General features: G+C 39.2%; 1 protein-coding gene across 4 annotated transcripts in view; it reads left to right on the forward strand.

Moving 5' to 3' along the window:
• Positions 1–9,421, forward strand: part of Rxfp2 (relaxin/insulin-like family peptide receptor 2) — a 67,529-nt gene extending 58,108 nt beyond the window's left edge. For 3 of the 4 annotated variants that reach the window (XM_013027282.1, XM_013027281.1, XM_013027284.1), the window contains 2 exons: positions 4,667–4,885; positions 9,064–9,323. In XM_013027282.1, the coding sequence (XP_012882736.1) occupies positions 4,667–4,885; positions 9,064–9,323 (479 nt within the window). Of the gene's footprint in view, positions 1–4,666; positions 4,886–9,063 lie in introns of all 4 variants that reach the window. The other variant, XM_013027280.1, reaches the window with a different exon arrangement.
• Positions 9,422–20,674: the final 11,253 nt, after the last annotated feature.

Genomic DNA, 20,674 nt, shown 5'->3' on the forward strand with positions numbered 1-20,674 from the left:
TTTGCTATGCATTTCTAAAAGTTGTTTTATTATTATTATTATTATTATTATTATTATCTCCTCTCTATTCCTTGATTTCACACTCATATATTGAGTAGCGGAGCTGGGAAAATTCTAGTTTATATTTGGTCCTGAAACCCTACTGACTTACTTGAACTCTCTTATTTCGTATCTAGTTTTGGAGATAATTGAGAAATAATAAATTCCTGGAAACTCACTAGCAAGAGATTATTTATGAAGAAAGCAATAGCAAGAAGATACATTGCCTCTGGCAAATGTAGCTTGTAGGTCAGAAATATAAGGATGTATAGAGTGGCTTTCTTGTTTAGTTTTCTGAATTCCTCTTGCTTTTTTTGTGGTGGTGGTAGGATTTTGTTGTTGTTGTTATGAAAAACCCTAAATTCACTGTTACAAATCAGTGCCAAGCTTAGCACTTGTAAATTCTTTTTTCTTCGGTGCAATATGTATTTCTTCTGCTTAAAGTCAAGGGTATTCCCTTTCTGTTCTTTTTCCTTTAGTCGACCACTCTGATCCTTTCTTTTTGTGTGTTGGGGCAAGGAGAATACTGGGGCTTGAACTCAGCACCTGAGCACTGTTCTTCAGCTTTTTGTCTCAAAGCTGGTTCCATATCACTTGAGTCACAGCACTACTTCTGGCTTTTTGGTGGTTAGTTGAAGATAAGTCTTACAGATGTTCCTTCCTAAGCTGGCTTTAACTGCTATCCTCAGATCTTAGCCTCCTGAACAGCTATAATTTCAGGGGTGAGCCACCAGAACCAGCTGACACTTCCTTTTTCATCAAAACATTCCTCTGCCTTATATTCCTTCTAGTCTCTACCCACTGTTATGAACTTATGTTGAAACCTTAATGTTTTCTCCAACTTGGAATATTATCTGTGCCCGAAGTGGTATTTGACCTTATAATCTTCCCCTCTTCCCATTTATGTGTTTACCATCCTTGTTACAATGTCCCTGGGTATCAAAAAGACTATACACTATATATCTGTTCTGCACAGATGTCTTCAATGTTTTTTTTTACTCTTTTCAAGGTCAAGTTTAAATAAGTCACTTTAAATCCTTACTCTATGGCTGTAATCATTGTTCCCAGTTCTTCATCTATGCCTTCTCTTCCTCCTCTGAAATACAAACTCTCCATTTCCACCATCTTAATAATACTGCTCACACACTATACTAAACAGTAGCTATCTGTGTTCTTGGTATATAACATAAGCTATTTTAACATTTGGTCCTTGTTGTTGTTGCTGTTGTTGTAGCTGTGGTTTCAGTACTAGTGTTGAATCTTATGTTTTACCACTTGAGTTATGCCCAACCCCTTTATCCTTCAGTCATTTTTCAGATAGGGTCTTGCGTTTATGCCCAGGCCTGGTTTGCACTGAGAATCTCCTATCTCTACTTTCCACATAGCTGGGATGACAAGAATGAGACACATGCCTGGCCCTACAACTTATTTCTTCACTGTTCCTAAATTGTACTGTATAGAAACCCTACCTCTATACACACACACACACACACACACACACACACACACACACACACACACACACACACACACACCCCTGTACTCACTACATTACATGCATAGTCAACAGGATTCTTTAATACCTTCCATAGACTTCTATGTATTTAGTACTGGATCCCTAGTCCTCCCAGATAAGGGGACAGGGAGCAGACAAGTACACATATTCATACATCTCAGGCTAATAAATACCATGGCAGAAGAGCATGGGCATTCAGGAGTCCTCTATTTGATAACAGCAGAAGGCTTCCCAGTAGAGATGAACCCCAATGGAAGCCCAAATGCTGAGGAGGTAAAGTCAATTGAGGGCTGAGGGCTGTGTTCCAGGAAAAGAAAGAGTAGACTCAAAGGCCAAAGCTAGGAAACAGGCCCAGATGAAGAGTTAAATAAATTTAGTGCAGCTGGATCTTCAGGTAAGATAGAAGGTTTACCAAAAGGAGTTAGTTACCTGTGACATATTCCAGATAGACAGCAGTATTAAATCATACATGTAAGCTAGGTGCTGATGGCTCATGCCTATAATCCCAGCTATTGACAGAGCTGAGATCTGAGGACTGCAGTTTCAAGCCAGCAAGGCAGAAAAGTCCTTGAGACTCTTACCTCCAATAAACCACTGAGAAAAAGCTGGAAGCAGCACTGTGGCTCAAGTGGCAGAGCACTAGCCTTGAGCAAAAGCAGCTTAGGGACAACCCCAGGCCCTGAGTTCAAGCCCCAAGACTGGCAAAAAATATCCATACATGTACACACATACATCACCACCACCATTATCGTTATTATAATTATTATCCATGTATGCATGGTGTGTATATAAATATAGATAAAATTACATTTTTGTTTGAAGAATTTGAGTACAATATTTTTAAATTAATTAGTTTTATTTTACAGTAGTTTTAAATATAGAGAATAGTTGCAAGGAAAAATGCCAATGGCTCATGTTTGTAATCCTAGTAACTTGGGAGGCTGAGATCTGAGAATCAATGTTTGACGCCAGTCCAGGTAGAAATATCCATGAGGCTCATCTCCAATGCTACCCTTGAGCAAAAAAAAGCTATGGAACTGTGCCCAGGACCTGAGTTTAAGACTCAGTAGTGATACATACATGAAAACATTGCAAAGAGAGTATAATTTTCCGTCTAATTATGCTACTATACTACTTACACTAGTACATACATTCAGAACCTGCCCTTAACAAGAGTTTGAACTCAGAGTTTCTCACTTCCTCAATTTGCTTGCTTAACACTAATTCTACCACTTGAACCATGCCTCCAGTCCAGCATCTTTGCTGGATAATTACCAATGAAGTCTCATGGACTCTTCTGTCTAGGTTGACTTCAAACCTCAGTCTTCAGGATTAAATTCCTGAGTTACTAGGATTGTAGGAATGAACCACTAATAATAACTTTCTTAATTTTGTAGGATATGCATTAAATTTTATGACTGCATTCTCATCCCCTCATGGCTTTAAAAAAAACAACTGTGAAAATATATGTAAATATTCTGTTTGCTGTAAGGAATAATATAATCACTCAGGATTATTATTACAACAGAATAAAACAATGGGAAAGATTGAGAATTAGCATCACAGGGATAGTAATTTTAGATGAGTAGCCTATAAATATATTGGAGCTCTAAAGAGCAAGTCATACAGATGAATTTTAATTTTTGTTTGTTTCCTCTTCAAAATTGAGTCCAAAGGGTTCTAAACCACAGCAATCTAAATTATTATGAGGAACCTGAAAAAAATGTGCAAAAATGCATTTTCTGTTTCACATATTTTTGTTTAAGACTCAAAACCATGAGTCATTGCCTCATTTCTGAGGCAATTATGTTCATGCTAAACTCCAAGGTTACCTTGATCGTATGCATAACATAAGGAAATTGGATTATATTTATTTCTTAAAACATGCATATGATCTTGTATATACATTTTTCTAATGTGGGAGGGGAAGGGAAATAAAAAATGCTGAAATAAGGATACAGGTTGACCCACTGTAACAATGAGATGTACAAGACACTATGTTGAAAACGAACTTTACAACTTGGGGGGGGGGAGGGAGGAGTTGGGGAGGTAAGAAGGGAAGGGATGGTAGGGGCTAAACAAAGGAGGAGATAACATTTGATAGGAAATGTAACCATTACTCATGTAACTGTAACCCTCTGTACAATAAAACACATTTTTAAAAAGACTCCATGTGAGGGTTGACTCTTGAAAGAGCTAAAAACAAAAGTAGCTTATGTTCAGGCTTTAAAAAAAAAGCTAGAGATTACTTCATGATGTACCTAGAGCTGAATTTCAGATGTCTGTAATTTTCTATATAAAAAAATTCATGCCGTTGAAACCTCTTTGTTTAGTTGGAAAGCCTTTATCATATTTCTTTTATTTTTATTTTTGATAGTTCTTTTTTTTAATTGTGAAAATACTGTACAGAGGGGTTACAATTACATGGGCAAGATAATGAGTACATTTCTTATCAAGCATTGTTGCCTCCTCCTTTGTTTCCCCTTCCCATCCCTTCCCATCTCCCACCCCCACCCCTCATACTCCCCACTCCCCCACCCCTGCCAAAAATGTAAAGTTCGTTTTTTGACATAACGACTTGTACATCTCATTGTTGCAATGGGTTCACCTGTATCCCTATTTAAATGATTCGTTTTTACCCTTCCCTTCCACAAATTATACCAACATCAAATACAGTGAAAACAGGGGTTATACCGTGGGGGGAGGGGCATAGAAAGCAACAAAGAAATCATCTTATAAATGTGTTAGAAACAATCGCATGAAAGAAAAAAACATTTGCATATCTTAGGGTTCATGTCCCTAACATCAACTTATCTGACCTTTTCTGCTTGACTCAGACATATACTAGTTATTGCAAATAAGGGAAACCATGGGACCTATGTTTCTTTGGGCCTGGCTTACTTCACTTAATATAATTGTTTCCAAGTCTTTCCATTTCCTAACAAATGGGGCAATGTCGTTCTTTCTGATGGAGGCATAGAAACTTAAGAATTTTAGCTAAATGCTTCTGATAAGACAAATGATTCTAGAAAGTACAAGTGTGTGAACCATCATATTCAAGTACCCCAGTGTTTACTGTTGAGATGTTAAGAACTGTGCTTTCCCCAACAGGTGTGAACTTGCTGGCTTTTCTCATCATTGTATTTTCCTACATTACTATGTTCTGTTCCATTCAAAAAACTGCTCTGCAGACGGCAGAAGTGAGGAATCACATTGGAAAAGAGGTGGCTGTTGCAAATCGCTTCTTTTTTATAGTGTTCTCTGATGCCATCTGCTGGATTCCTGTGTTTGTAATTAAAATCCTTTCCCTCCTCCGAGTGGAAATACCAGGTCAGTCCCTTCTACTATTTATTCCCAAATGTATTAATGCCTTCTTGGTCCCTTTGTTTGAGGAGGCTGGAATCTTGAACAGTGCCTAACACATAGTAAATTCCATAAATATGCATGTCTTCAACACAAAAGTTATTTTTTCCTCTGGTGGTGGTGGTGGTGGTGTGTGTGTGTGTATGTATGACTACTGGGGCTTAAACTCAGAGCCTCTTGCTCTCACTTGGCTTTTCCCTCCAGACTGGTGCTCTAGCTACCACTCAGGTACACATCTTGGCTCCCAGACACTAAACTTAGAGATCTGTGTGAAGCTACATCTTCACTTCCACATTTTACTGGTTAATTGGCGTCTCACTGACTTTTCTGCCTGAGCTGGTTTCACACTGATACCCTCAGATCTCAGCCATCTGAGTAGCTAGAATTATAGGCATGAGCTACCAGTACCCAACTTGCTTCAGTGTTTTATAATCAGCATTCTGAGAGGGAATAGTGGTGCTGCAGTCCAGTTAGAAATAATTTTAAAATGGGAGCTAAAAAGAAAGCTAGTTGGAGCACCTTGCCTCCACCTGAGCTACATAGCAGTTTTTAAAGAGGCATGGAAAAATCATTAAAATAGGTATACCCTGGTTTCACACAGTCCTCTGAATTACTGCTCTGACATTAGAAGACCTTCCTAAAACTGAGTGGAACATGCCATTCAGAATGTTCTTTAAGCCAGGTACCAGTGGCTCATGCCTGCAATCCTAGCTACTCAAGAGGCTAAGATCTGAGGATCAAAGCCAGCCCGGGAAGGAAAGTCCATGAGACTCTTATCTCCAATAAACCACTAGACGCTGTGGCTCAAGTGGTAGAGCACTCGCCTTGAGCTGAAGAGTGCAAGCACAGTGCCCAGGCCCAGAGTTCAAGCCCCATGACCGACAAAAAAAAAAAGAAAAAAAGAAATCCAGAATGTTCTTTAAACATGGAGTTTTACAGACTATTTGTCTTTGCCTGATAGAAAGCAGGTTCCTCTCAGAAACCGATTTTTCTTCAAGATTAAGGTACAATTAAGGTGACAATTTCTTTTGGGATTACCACAAACCAAAGTAACCTACTTTGTGTAACTTTGATCATTATTCAGATCATACTTTTTTCCAATAAGAATAAGTAATATAAAACTTTAATTAATCTAAATAAATTTTTCTTCTATTTTATTTACAGTTTAAAAAAATAAGAAAGTTGAGGGAAGGGTTGGGGTTGGGACATATGGGGGAGAATAATGGAAGGGGTGACATTGACCAAGATGTATTGTACTCATAAACTTCTTTATTGAATGACAACTCCTTTGTATGACTAAAAAATTTAAATATTTTAAAAATTAGCATGAGGAAAAAGGATGGAATGGGAAATGGTAGTAGAATACACAGAAGAAAGAGAGAAAGAAAGTGATAAAAGAGAGAAGGTCACACAATTAGAGAAGAAATTGAAAAGAAAAGAAAGTTCTTTAGAGCATAAAGCAGGGTCAAGAAAAGAACAAAGTTAGGGCTGGGAAGGTAGCTCAGTGGTAGAGTACTTGCCTTGCATGCATGAGGCCCTGGGTTCCATTCCTCAGCACCACATGAGCAAAAAGAAAGAAGCCGGAAGTGGCGCTGTAGCTCAAGTGGTAGAGCGCTAGCCTTGAGCTGAAGAGCTGAGAGACAGCGCCTAGGCCCAGAGTTCAGGCCCCACAACCGGACTCCCTCCCCCCCCAAAAAAAGAACGAAAAAGAAAAGAAAAGAACAAAGCTAAATGGTTAAAAGGTAAGACAGTCAAAGGATTGGAGGGGGAAGAGAGACTGACAAAGGATAATGAGGGGAAATATCATCGGCTTTATTACCCAGCTGTTCACCTAACCTGGGAGTTCTTTGAAATTTCAGCAATACGGGAGGAGCCAGGATTGTAATGAGGCTTGAAAATTCCAAGAGGTGTGACCGTTGAAAAGAGATGTCCACAGAGCTACTAACTAAGGCCTGGATTCATATCTCTAGACCCCCTTCTTTTGTGACTGTTCTGGGGCTCGAACTTAAGGCCTGTGCATTATGCCTGAGCTTTTGTCCTCCAGGCTCTACCACTCGAGCCTCAGCTCTCCTTCCAACTTTTTTGGTGTTTAATTAGAGGTAAGAGTCTCATGAACTCCTTCACAGGCAGGCTTCAAATTGCAATCCTCATATCTCAGCCTCCTGAGTAGCCAGAATTACAGACATGAGCCACCGACACCTAGCCCCCGGATCTATTTTACAGAGAAGGTAAATGAAACCAAGAGAGTGCAAAGAACATATCCAAGATCATACATCTAAGAAATGTGTCATCAGAGGAACAGGCTACCTTTAGAGGGGTTACGACATTTCATTCTAACTCAGCAAATGAGACAGTTGGAATGGACACTGTCATACCAAATTTCTTTCAACAAGGTGACTTTTGGGGTCTCACTCCCTGAATATTTTATTAGTATATGTAAGACTGCACACAAAATGAAGAGAAGAAGGGTGGGAGAATACAGTCATAACATTCAATATATATGTGAAAGTAGATCTAGAAAAATTGAGGGGATGGGTGAGGGTTATGGGGGAGAATGATTAAAGGGGTGACATTGATCAAGATGCATTGCACTCATAAACTGACATGTCAAATTGAGACCACTGTGTACATCTACTTAAAAACAATAATAGAAATATGAAACTGAAATAAAACAAATGGAATTCAGCCTGGCACTGGTGTCTCACACCTGTAATCCTAGCTACTCAGCAGGCTGAGATCTTAGGATCATGGTTCAAGGGCAACCCAGGCAGGAAAGTTCTTGAGACTCTTAACTCCAATAAACCACCAAAAAGCTAGAAATGGAGCTGTGGACCAAGTGGCAGAGTATTACTCTTGAGCAGAAAAAAAAAAAAAAAAGCTCAGGGACAGCACCCAGGCCCTGAGTTCAAGCCCCAGGACAAGCAAAAAATAGCAACAAGGAAAACCTCCCCAGGACTGGCATAAAAATAAAGTAAAAAAGGGAATTCACTAACTGGAGGACACATTCCTCTTCAAATCTTTAAACCCCAATAATATGCTAATAGCAAACTGGGAACATCAGGGCAGAACAGTAACTTGAGCACGGGGTGGAGCTCCCACTAAAGTCAGATGTGCCACACTAGAAATTTCTTGAACAATGTTCTGTTGATTAAGGATGGCTCCTCACTTGTCTTATTTTTCTGTAAATGAAAGCAATAACACATGAAATTACATTAAGATCAATATACAGTTTACAAAACATTTTTAGATTTTTGTCATTTTGACTCCAACTGTCTGCACTTTAGTGTCTTAAACTCAGAAAGGCAAAATGGGTAAGACCTTGAATCCATTGCTCCTTGGTTTTTTTCCCCTCATAAATGGCATTCTTCAATAAGGTCAGAGGAAATTTAAGTGTAGTGCACAACTACCTCCTTAATAGTATTAGCTGAAAACTTTTGTGGATTTGTGTGTGTGTGTGTGTGTTGGTCGTGGAACTTGAACTCAGGGCCTGGGCACTGTCCCTGAGCTCCTCAGCTCAAGGCTATTGAGCCACAGCGCCACTTCCGGTTTTCTGATGGTTTATTGGAGATAAGATTCTCACAGACTTTCCGGCTTTGAACCATGATCCTTAGATCTCTGTCTCCTGAGTAGCTAGGATTATAGACACGAGCCACCAGTACCCAGCAAAATTTTCTTATATGTATTGAAATCACAAAACCTGGGCACTGGTGGTTCACATTCGTAATCCTAGCTACTCAGCAGGTTGAGATCTGGGGATCTCAGTTTAAAGCCAGCCCAGACAGAAAAGTCTATGAGATTCTTATCTCCCATTAATCAGCAAAAAGCTGTAAGTAGAGGTATGACTCAAGTTGTAGAGCACCAACCTTGAGTGAAAAAAACCAAGTGAGAGTTTGAGTTCATAGCCAGTACCAGAAATCAATCAATCAATCAATCACATAAAACATCGTGGTAGCTCAGTGATAGTGTTCTTAGCTAGTATTTTCAAGGCATTGAAGTCAATCTCGCCACCCCCTTTAGGCTGAAAGTATATCTCAGTAGGGCACTAGCCTAGCATGGATGAAGCCCTAGGTTTGGTTCCCAATACCACACACACACACACACACACAACTCACCTGCTTGTTTTCATATTTTGTTTCCTTCTTTAGGCACAATCACTTCCTGGATAGTGATTTTCTTCCTTCCTGTAAACAGTGCCTTGAACCCAATCCTCTACACCCTCACCACCAGCTTTTTCAAGGACAGGTTGAAACAGCTGCTGCACAAACATCGGAGGAAATCCATTTTCAAGATTAAAAAGAAAAGTTTATCAACATCCATGGTGTGGACAGATGACACCTCTTCACTTAAACTTGGGGTTTTGAGCAAAATAACCTTTGGGGACAGTATAATAAAGCCAGTTTCCTAGTGATGGTTGGAATCACTGGATTTTCACGGGACTACCTAAAACAAGGTACAGCTTTTGGAAGATGGCATCTGCAATGCTTTTCAACTTGGCCAGCGGCAATCTTTGCCACCTAAGGAGCACAGAGGACTGACTGCTGGCCCTGCTTTCCAGTGGCGGCTGACTACCTATCAACTGTGCTGAGAACTGCACTGAACGTTTCTCAACCTCATAGGCACAAGTGAATCTACTTAGAGTAGGCTGATAAACAGGTGACCTCCAGCCAGGCAACACTACAAAACTACCCATGAATGCCTCTCTACGTGTAGAAGATGCATATAGTCTTTTACATTGCACTGTCCATAAAATAAAAGAATTCACCACCTTTTATTCCACAATGACTTAAATCTGACATCTCTTTCCTTGTTGGTCCAGGATCAAATAAAATCATCAGCAATGTGTGGATGCTTTGATAGCAAAGATGTTGATTTACCCCTGAGACCTACTTTTGTAGGCTGATTAGAAAATAAAACTTCAAAATTACCAGGTTTAATCTGACCACAGAGGCACGCTGTTGAAGCCCATTTGCTTCCTTGGACTTTCTTAAACTTAGAAAAGCTGAAATCTTAAGTAAAATGTTTTATCTAAAATACCAAGGAAAATGAAGCACCCAACTGTGAAAAAGACTATACTTTTGTTAAAAGATAATTTCTTTAAAGCAGTATTTCTTTTGTTGGTAAGTTCTGTTTCTGTAAAACACACCAAAAGTACTGAAAGAGATTCGAGAAATTGTTTGACTCGAGACAACGTGTTTATTTGTATAGACTCCTTCCCTGAAAACTTTTCTTTTTCAACAACAAGGCCAGTAACTTTGGATTTGTTTTTTTAAAACTGAAAAAAGTGTTTGTGAGGGCCTGGGTTCTTTTTTAATACTGAAAGTTTATATGTGAAGTAAAAAGGTCAGGAAAATAAAATTATATTTTACATTTGTCCACTATTTTAACAAAGACCACAGGTAAGGTTAATGACTAAGCTTGTCTCTCAATAAAGAATATGGGTGCTAGGGCTGGGAAGGTGGCTCAGTGCTAGAGTGCTTGCCTTGCATGCATGAGGCCCTGGGTTTGATTCCCCAGCACCACATAAGCAAAAAGAAAAAAAAGCTGGAAGTGGCGCTGTGGCTCAAGTGGTAGAGCACTAGCCTTGAGCTGAAGAGCTGAGGGACAGCACCCAGACCCAGAGTTCAGGCCCCACGATTGGACCCCCCCCAAAAAAAGAATGTGGGTGCAAAGCCCAGCACTTCCCCTAACACCAAGACTCGTAGTAAACTTTTTCTTTCTTCCTTTTCCTTTTCACAAAACATAAAAAAGGCAAATTTCTATAGCATTTACTTCATGGAGACAAAATGTAAGTATCTATCTGAAAAAACATACCTTTTTATCCAGTAGCATCTAGGACACACACACACACACACACACACATGCGTGCGCGCGCACGTATCCAGCCATCCTCATAATTAACTTGCTATTATTTAATATTCACTAAAATGACAACACATGTTCCTTTGATAAATAGGTCATTTCTTACCTATAAGTGAAGGCTTTCCATTAAAATTCTGAAACTAATGTACCTACCCCTTGACTAGGCTGCTCTTTTTCCTTCCAGTTGCAAACTTTTCTCTCTCTCCTTCCTGCAACATGATGATTGCCTTCGTGCAGATTCTCTGGATTCACTGACATTTTACTAAGTGTCCTTGGCAGGTCCTTGATCACTGTTATAGTTTGGGTTTTGCGTGTTTCCCAGTGCCTTGTCTGTTGAAGGCTTGATTTCCCCTCTGATACTCTGTTGGGCGGTGATAGGACCTTCAGGAGGCAGGCCTAATTGAAGAAAGTTAGGTCACTGGGAGCATGAAATTAAAAGTATGTTGGGATACTAGTCCCTTCCTCTCTTTTTACTTCCCAAATGCCATGAAGTAGACACGTTTCCCTTGCTCTGGTATAATGTGCCCAAAAGCCACAGGGTTGAGTGACCATGCACTGAAACCTCTTGGACATGAGCCAAGATAAATCTTTCCTTCTTCTTTTATTTTTTTGGTCTGAGACCAGGACTGATACCTGATGCTTTTACTCATTGGCTAGCACTCTACCAATTAAGGCATTTCTCCAAGCCCTCTTTTCTCCTTTGCTTCTCTCATAAGTCCTGGGGTCAAAGTGATGGAAAGGTGATTCCCACAATCACCATGTGATTTATTTACTAATGTATTTCCCAACATCAGGACATAAATCAGAAATAGTTCCTAAGCCTACACTGTTTCCATTTGGGCAGAAATGTGGATCTCATATTCTTGAAAGGAATCATCAATGATCCAAGAACCAGACAGACAAGAGTGAGCTTTGAACACCCATACTACTCCTGTTGACTATAGCCTGAAGATTCCTGGAAGTCTGCAGCTATGAGAAAAACTGGAAACTATGTATGAGTCAGTAACTTTCAAATAACAGAAGTCCATTAGCTTAGTGATTGAAATCCAATAGTTTAGTGAGCTACAATCTTACTCTGTATTACTATACAAACAATACTACTAAAAATAATATGCACTATACCAAATAATGGTATTCTATCTGGACTAAGATCATTTGTTGGGTAAACCTAGTTTTCCAGTAAGTTATGAAAATATCACCTGAGTTGGTGAATCATTTCCTATTAGAATAGAAATCTAGCTATCACACTAGAATGATTTTAACAGGTCATAGACAGTGCCACCTTGGAGTAGAAGAGGAGGAAGTCCATCCCCACACTCATGTGTACATGGCTAATATCTTGAATTAAAGGAGAAAGGAAAGCTGGGTAGCTTCAATAGCCTATGCCTCTAATAGTAGCTACTCAGGAGGCTGAGGTCTGAGGATCCAGGTTCAAAGCCAGCCTGGGCAGAGAAGTCTGTGAGACTCTTATCTCCAATTAACCACCACAGAAGCTAAAAGTGGAGATGTAGCTCAAGTGATAGAATGTCAGCCCTGAATGAAAACGTCAAGCAAGACTGTGAGACCCTAAGTTCAAACCCTAGTACTGACACTGAAGAAAAGGTCGGGGAGGGAGAGAAAAGATACAAATGCAGGGCTGGGAAGGTGGCTCAGTAGTAGAGCGCTTGCCTTGCATGCCTGAGGCCCTGGGTTCGATTCCTCAGCACTACATAAGCAAAAAGAAAAAAGCTGAAGTGGTGCTGTGGCTCAAGTGGTAGAGTGCTAGCCTTGAGCTGAAGAGCTGAGGGACAGCGCCCAGGCCCAGAGTTCAGGCCCCACGACCGGACCAAAAAAAAAAAAAAAGATACAAATGCATATGGAGTTTCAGGTGGGAGTGCATATAGAGTACTGAATATCTGTGTTAACCATAGCTCTAAGTTCGCTTATATCACTTTGTTTCATTCTTAAAACTCAATTGATTTTCTTTCTGTCAAAATGGTTTAGGCCCATTGCAGTTACTGAAATAGCTTTGTGATGGCCATGGGCTTTAAATGAAATTATACAAATCTGAATTTAAGGTGGGAACCGTATCACCTTTCCCCACTCTTATTTTGCTCCTCCCTTCCCGCCGCCCCACCTTGCATCCCCCTCCACTGGACTCCTGGCCATACTCTTCAGAATGTCAGTCTCTTAAGGATAACTCTGGTACCAGAGAGTCTATATTGCTGACTTGCTACACATCCGCCCATGCTACATTTTCAAGATTGTATCTTAACCCAGATAATTCTTCACAGTTCGCTACTATTCTCGAGTTAGTAAGTAATGAAAGTGCTGAAGTGTCATCAAGTATATAGAAACTACATGCCTCCCAAAATTAACCAAGAATATATGTGTGACATATTTTTCTTCATTTTTCAATGGATCATATGTTGAAATTGTTTTAGCTTGACTCAGAAATACTGCCTATGCTAAAATTCATGCCTGTAATCCCAGCACTCGGGAGGCTGAAACAAAAGGATGGTGAGTTCAATGCTAGCTCAGGATTTGTCGCAAATTCTTCTTTCCACAAACAATTATGTTTTGTTGTTTTGTTCTGAGATGGGAATCTCACTATGTAGCTCAAACTGGCCTTGAATTCACTGTGTAGGCTTAGCCTTGAACTCATTTGAAATATAGGTGGGTGTTACTATGCCATACAAGCTAGTTTTACCTATTCTCTTACCCTGGTAAATAGCAAGACAGAAGCCAGGTGTTGGTAGCTCATGGTAGCTACTCAGGAGGCTGAGATCTGAGGATTGTGGTTTAAAACCAGTCTGGGCAGGAAACTCTTCGAGGCTTTAATCTCCAATTAATCACTAGAAAACCAGAAGTGGTGCTGTTGCTCAAAGTAGTAGAGCACTAGCCTTAAGCAGAAGAGCTCAGGGACAGCACCCACAGAGTTCAAGCCCCACAAGTAACAGAGAGAGAGACAGAGAGACAGAGACAGAGAGACAGAGAGAGAGACAGAGAGACAGAGACAGAGAAACAGAGAGAGACAGAGACAGAGAGAGAGAGAGAGAGAATGACTACAAAGTTCTGTGTTTATACTTATCCATTAATGTGTCTGTTTATAGGCCAGTCATCTCACATCCTATTTATGCAAGATGGAAGGTTACATATGCAATAATGATAATGTTCATCTTTGAACTACAAAAATGAAATTAAACTTTCAAAAATGACTTTTGGGTAGGAGACTTCAAAGTTCTTAAGAAATACTTGCTAACTTCTCTAAACTGGTTGAAACCTATTATTCAATCTATTTCTAACTAGTAAAGTCTTCAGGCTGCTTCCCCATATAACACATGTAAGAGGAATAAATTACAAATGAAGAAACAGGAAACAACAAGGCCCAGTTGTGAAATCACAGTCCCAGGAATGAGAATATTATGCTGTTTCAACACACTCACCCCAAGTCACAGCGACACTTCTTAATTCCTAAGTAGTTTGGATACAAGAATTATTCAGGAACCACACAGGAAGGAAGCAGAGGCACTTGTACAAGAGTAGTGCTTCTCTGAACTCCAGGTGCTATAGTGTTTGAGTGTTTGATGCAGTGATTTTCACACTGAAAGCCCAGGCTTTTCTGCTACTGACAGCACACATCTGAGGGAAGGAGATTCAGGACAAGAATTAAGACATAGTATCAGTTCAACCATCAACTACTTACATGACCTCAAGTATTTTTAAATCCCTTCTTTTTTCTGCAACTGGCTTTTCTTAAAGTTGTATCATATAACTATATACATATAACTATGTATATGTGTACACATATACATATACAAATGTCTAGGGCCCTTTCTGTTCAGGTCTATTATATGTTTTAAGTTAAAAACCACATGTGAAGATCTAAAACTTGACATCAAATGCAGTGATTACTGCCTTCTGAGTTGCTAGGATTAGACATAAGATCCAGCACCCTGCAGATCTTTTTGTTGTTTTTTTTGTTGTTAAGACTTTTAAGTAACCAACGACAAATAACTGTCACAGAGTCATTAATGTTTAGAAATAGAATGTTGCTCCAGAGAAATCATAGATCATCTCATTTGAATCATTGACTCATTGATGAATACTTATTGTCTGTTTATGCCAGACAAGATTCTAAGTGATCAAAATATGTCAGTAAATGCATGGAACTGTCTTGATGGAGATTGCATTCTGCAGCATGGGTAAACACACATCATTAGAGGAAAATAGCATCTTCAAGGATGCTAAGAAATGAGAAGTTCTAGGGAAGTTGGAGAGTTGCTGTCAGAGGAAGGAATGCAGAAAAGACATCTTCAGGAGAGATGATGTTTGCAGAATAGCCAGACACATTTCTTCTCAGTTTCCTTATCTTTAAAATAAGAAAGATAGCACCTACTTCAAACAGCTACTGAAAGGATTAAAAATAAATGAACAAATATATGTTGCAGCATTGATCCTGAAATTCATTAATAGCTCAACAAATAATCTACCTCTCTGTCTGTTTCTGTCTGTCTCATACACATACATACACACACACATACACACAATTTTTTCATAAAGGCAGAGCCTTGAACATACTAGGTAAGTTATCTACAAATAGATATTATCTTAATCACATCAATTTTACTCACCATAGTGATCATCTTCTATTCAGAATATTCATATATTCAGATCATTTTTCTATTGTTCTTTCCCCTTCACCTGGTGGTACAAGGGCTTGAAATTTTGGCCTCATATTTGCTAGGTAGGCACATCATCACCAGGGTCATGACTCCAGGCCTTGTTTTCTTATTTCTGTGCTCACAGATTGTGTGTGTGTGTGTGTGTGTGTGTGTGTGTGTGTGTGTGTGTGTGTGCATACAGGCCAGTATGGGGGCCTGAACTCAGGGCCTGTGTATTTCCCCTTAGTTTTTTTGCTCAAAGATGGCATTCCACCATCTGTGACAGCCACAGCCCACATCTGGCTTTTTGGTGGTTAATTGGAGATAAGAGACTTATCAACTTTCCTGCCCAGGTTGGCTTCAAACCTCAGGCCTCAGACCTCAGCCTTCTGATGTAGGCATGAGATTTTAAGGCTCAGGGGCCAGCTAAGGCTCAGAGATTTTAGTTAAAAAAATCTATGCATGTGTATGCATTAGACATCTATGTAAGTTTGCACAGAAAATTTAGACTTCCTATGGTCAATGGATATCCCATAAAAAGAAGTTATCTAAAAAACAATTATAAATATGGATACCTCTGAAGTAACTGGAAAAAGTAAACACAATCTTCTGTAGAGCATATGTTTCCAACTCAGGCTTCACAAACATCTCTGAGATTTTATATCTTTATATCAGTCTTTATTAGACTCCACAGAAGTCTCATACAAGATGATTCATAATGCAGTATAGTAATGATGAATTCTACTGGGTCAGATTAGAGAGCCTAAAATCAGATCCACACATTTCCATGACCTGTATGTAACAGAAAGCACTAACAATCAGTATGAAGGATGATAGCTAAGGAGATACAGTCAAAGCGACCATTTGCACATCAACCCCCAATATTGTGTCTGCGTGTGCCAGTATTGGAGCTTGAACTCAACACCTGAGTACCCCTTAGCTTTTTCTACTCAAGGCTGACACTCTAACATTTGACCCATAGCTCCTCTTCTGGCTTTGTGATGGTTAATTGAAGATAGAAGTTTCACAGACTTTTCTGCTTTAGATAGCTTCACATGTTGATTTTCAGACTTCAGCCTCCTAAATACAGCTGTGAGCCACTTGTGCTCAGCAAGCCCCAAATTTTTAACTCAATACTTTCTCAGCGCAAAACAATCTATAATTTAGAATTATCAGATGAGAATTTCAAAGAAATGAATATCACTAAATAATGAATAAAGGAAAATATGTTGATAGCGAATGAAGAGATAGAAAATCTTAGCCAAGAAATAGAAACTATGTTTAAGGTAACCTGATGGACATCCTAGAACTAAAACATACAAGGTCTTAGTTTCCTATGACTGCTGTAACAATAATCACAAACTGGCTGGTTGAAGACAACAGAATAGTCTATTAGAGTTATAGAGACCAAAAGTCTGATATCAAAATGTTGTCAAGGATAAACTCCCTCTAGAAATCAAAGACAAATTCACTCGAAGCTTTTGTGACTCCTGTCATTTCTCCATCCTCTGCTGGCCTTCTTCTGTCTGTTAATTCTCTCCTGTGTGCCTCTTATAAGGATACCTGCCATAGATTTAAGGCCCACTCAATAATCCAGAATAATCTTTCATGATAGTGGGGTTTGAAGTTGGTGCTCCACTTTAAGATTCTAGATTTAATTGCAACTTAAAAAAAAACCTTCTCTCTCCTCCCCTGAACCTTGCCCGCTAGATGTAGGGTAACAGTTATTGGTTCCATAGATTTGCCGTATTTTCTGAGAGGCCATTTTTCAGCATATAATATATTATCCCTGGAATTAAAAAAAATTAACACACTGAATAAATTTAGCAGAATGTAGAGTTCACAGTGTTTTACATAGTCAAATATAAATTACTTAATACAAAGAAAAGATACAAAAACAAGAACCAAAATTAACAAGGCCTCAAGAACCTATAGGTTAGTATCAAAAGAGCTAACTAGGAAGAGAAAACAATGTAGTGAAGGAAAAAGAAAACCTTTTTGGTGAGATAATGATAGAAAATTTCCCATAATATTTGAAAGGCATACATTTATAAGTTTAAGGGGTTTGGCAAATGTCTAGCAGAGTTAATAAACATGAAGATTTGCATTGTTTATGAAGCATTATAATATATATGATTTGGTTGAAAAGGGGCTGTGGGAAGCTTTCTGGATTGACGATAAAGTTCTAACAGATCAAAATTTGTTCTTTAAAAGTATAAACATTTGTTAAAACTCAGCAAACATAAACTTAAGAATTGTGCATTTTATTGCGTGTAAATTTTACCTCATAAGAGTTTTTAAAAAGGCCTAAAGCAACAGGGAGTGACCATGATCTGAAACCTCTAAAAACATGAGCTAAAATAAACATTTCTTCATTTAAACTAAACAAAAATACTGGAAAGCTAACAGACAGGGTATATGTGTATGTGAAGCTGGAATAAAGCACCATCCTGGCAGATTTGTGATGGAGATGTAGAGTGAATTTTCATCCTGTTTTCCTTCTACGTGCAGGAAGACTTGAAGGAAGAAGCTATCTTTCATCAAATTTGGTCATGCTTAAAGGAAAGCCTATAATTTCAAGGCATTTCCTTTTGTTTAATGTGGCTAAAGGGTAGAGAACTTGAATAAAATGCCCTTTATTTAACAAAGCAGATTCATATTTTGGATATGCAAAGGTAAGCTTCAAACCTTAGTTCGAAACAGGAGTGAAGAACAAAACTGCTATGCAGAAGAGATCAAGGGGATTTAGAAGACAGGGAAAACAGGTGGAGGGGCACATATTTGTAAGAAAAGAAAAGCTCAAATAGATTGAAACAATATAAGCTGAAATGCAGAGGTGGAAATGAAGCCATCAGTTTTGAAGTTTTTGTTCTAAGCCGCAATCTTTCATTGTCCTCAATTCTCTCAGTAGCAACCTACTATGAACAGAATCTCTGTGTGGACAATGATAGAGGGACAATGAAGCTATCTTCCCTAGTAGCCCTCCACGTCAATGTGTTATGGAAGTAACTGAGTTCTCTAAGAGAGAGAACAGAGGCCTAGTGAGCACACAGGGTCTGGCAAAGAAGATAATGTCTTTCCTGCAGTAGTTTAGAGAAGTAAAGTATAGCTTTCTGGAAATTCCATTGTGGCTGACTGGATTTTCCTAGCAATTCTATTTCTGAGCTCTCTACATCCTCACTAACTCCTGGGGCCACTAGGCTCACTCTCAGGCCAACTGAAGTATTTAAAAAGACACAAATTGTGGTTTGTTTTCTTTTCTTGTTATCTATATAATTAGTAATGTGCAGGCTAAATTAGTATAGCAATATTGAATGAAACTGAAGTAATGAAAATCGCCCATAATTCCATTTTCATCTCCTCACTGTCTTCATTGATTTCTTTTCTGAACCTGCTACATACATGGCTTCAGTAGAGATTGAATGAAATAAAACTAAACATAGTTTTAAAAGTTGGTGCTCCTAGCCAGGCACTAGAGGCTCAACCCTGTACTCCTAGCTATTCAGGAGGATGAAAGCTAAGGATCACATTTTGACCGTTTGACTGTTTGAAGAGTCCATGAGACTCTTCAATTAACTATCAAAAAGCCAGAAATGGAGTTGTGACTCAAATGTTAGAGTATTAGCCTTGAGCAAAAGAGTTCAGAGGCAATGTTCAGGCCCTGAGTTCAAGCCCCAGGAGCAGCAAAGATCCTAAAGATCTAGTGTGAGCTATAATTCTTCAGCAGGGTATATAGTTTTCACATTTACTTGGTCTCAGGACCCAGCGAAAGACAATAATTAGACTGGACAGGACATCTATGAAGCAGACACTGACAAAAGCCTAAACTGCTCCCAAACATGCTACAAGTAATCATTAAATAGACTGAACTAGTGAAACAGATCACTGTGGACTAGGACCTTGTCACTTCCACACACATCATTGTCAATAAGAACTTTATAAACCGGTGTAAAACAAACCTCAGTTCAGGGTTGACTTGCTGTTACAGTTCCCTAAATTACTTGTTGCATCCTTCCTAATCAGGAATAATAGATACTGTTATGGGTTGATGATGTTCCCCCCTAGAAGACATATCTTGAACTTGAAGTCCTGGTGCCTATGAAAATAACCTTTTTGAGAAATAGAGTCTTTATAGATATGATCAAGTTAAATTCAGGCCTGTTCGGTTGGGTCTTTAATCCAATATGACTATAGGAAGGAAGGAAGGAAGGAAGAGAGGGAGGGAGGGAGGGAGGGAGAGAAAAAGAGAAAGAAAATGAGAGAAAGAAAGAAAGAAAGAAAGAAAAGAAAGAGGAAGGAAGGGAGGGAGGAAGGAGGGAAGGAAGGAAGCAAGCAAGCAAACAAGCAAGCGGTGACCTTGGACAGACACTGGGAACAGCCATGTGAAGATGGAAGCAGAGATTAGAGTGATACTGTCACAAGCCAGGAATGCCTGTGCTTGCTGGAAGCTAAGATAAACCAGGGAGGAGCTTCATCTAGAGACTTTCAGAAAGAACATAGCCCTGCCGACGCTATAATTTCAGATGTATCGCTTCCACAACTTTGAGAAAATAAATCTCTCTGGGTTAGGATATGGAGGCAAAATAGATACATTGAGTCAAAGGAGGACCAAGTTAGGATGAGGGTTTAAGGATACCTTGCTGTACAAAGTGTGGTCAGAGGAGCATAAGCATCGGCATTCTCTGAGAGGCTAATGCAAAGGGGAAACACTGGCCCCACCACATACCCACTAAAGTGGAAGCCTGCATGATTGTTTTTGTGGATTGTCTCTCTTTCATTAATTTAATTTTACTGTCAAGGTGATGTGCAGAGGGATCACAGTTACATATGTAATATAGCAACTACATTTCTTGTTAAGCATTGTTGCCCCCTCCCTCGTTTCTCTCCCACCTTCCCTTCCCCTCCAGCCCCCACCCCAAGTTGTAAAGTTCATTTCCAACATGTAGTCTTCTATCATTGTTGCATTGGTTCACCCTTTGTCCTTTGTCTCACCATTTTGTTGTTCCCCTTCTCTAATTCAGATAAACGAGTATATATAATACCAGGGTGCCAAAATCAATAAACAGTGACAACAAAGATAGCCTACATTTTTACAAGACTCAGGGCTGACTGACAAGTTCACTAGGTCTGAGAAGCATACAGCTCTGGGCTCTGATGATGAAATCAGGGTTTGCGTTTTCTCTTTTGCCTCTTCTTGAACATCCCTGTAAAGCTTAACCTCTTTTTTCTTTTTTATTCTCTTTGTTTTCTAGTT

The sequence above is a fragment of the Dipodomys ordii genome, unplaced genomic scaffold (assembly GCF_000151885.1).
Source record: "Dipodomys ordii isolate 6190 unplaced genomic scaffold, Dord_2.0 Scaffold102, whole genome shotgun sequence".
Taxonomy (NCBI): domain Eukaryota; kingdom Metazoa; phylum Chordata; class Mammalia; order Rodentia; family Heteromyidae; genus Dipodomys; species Dipodomys ordii.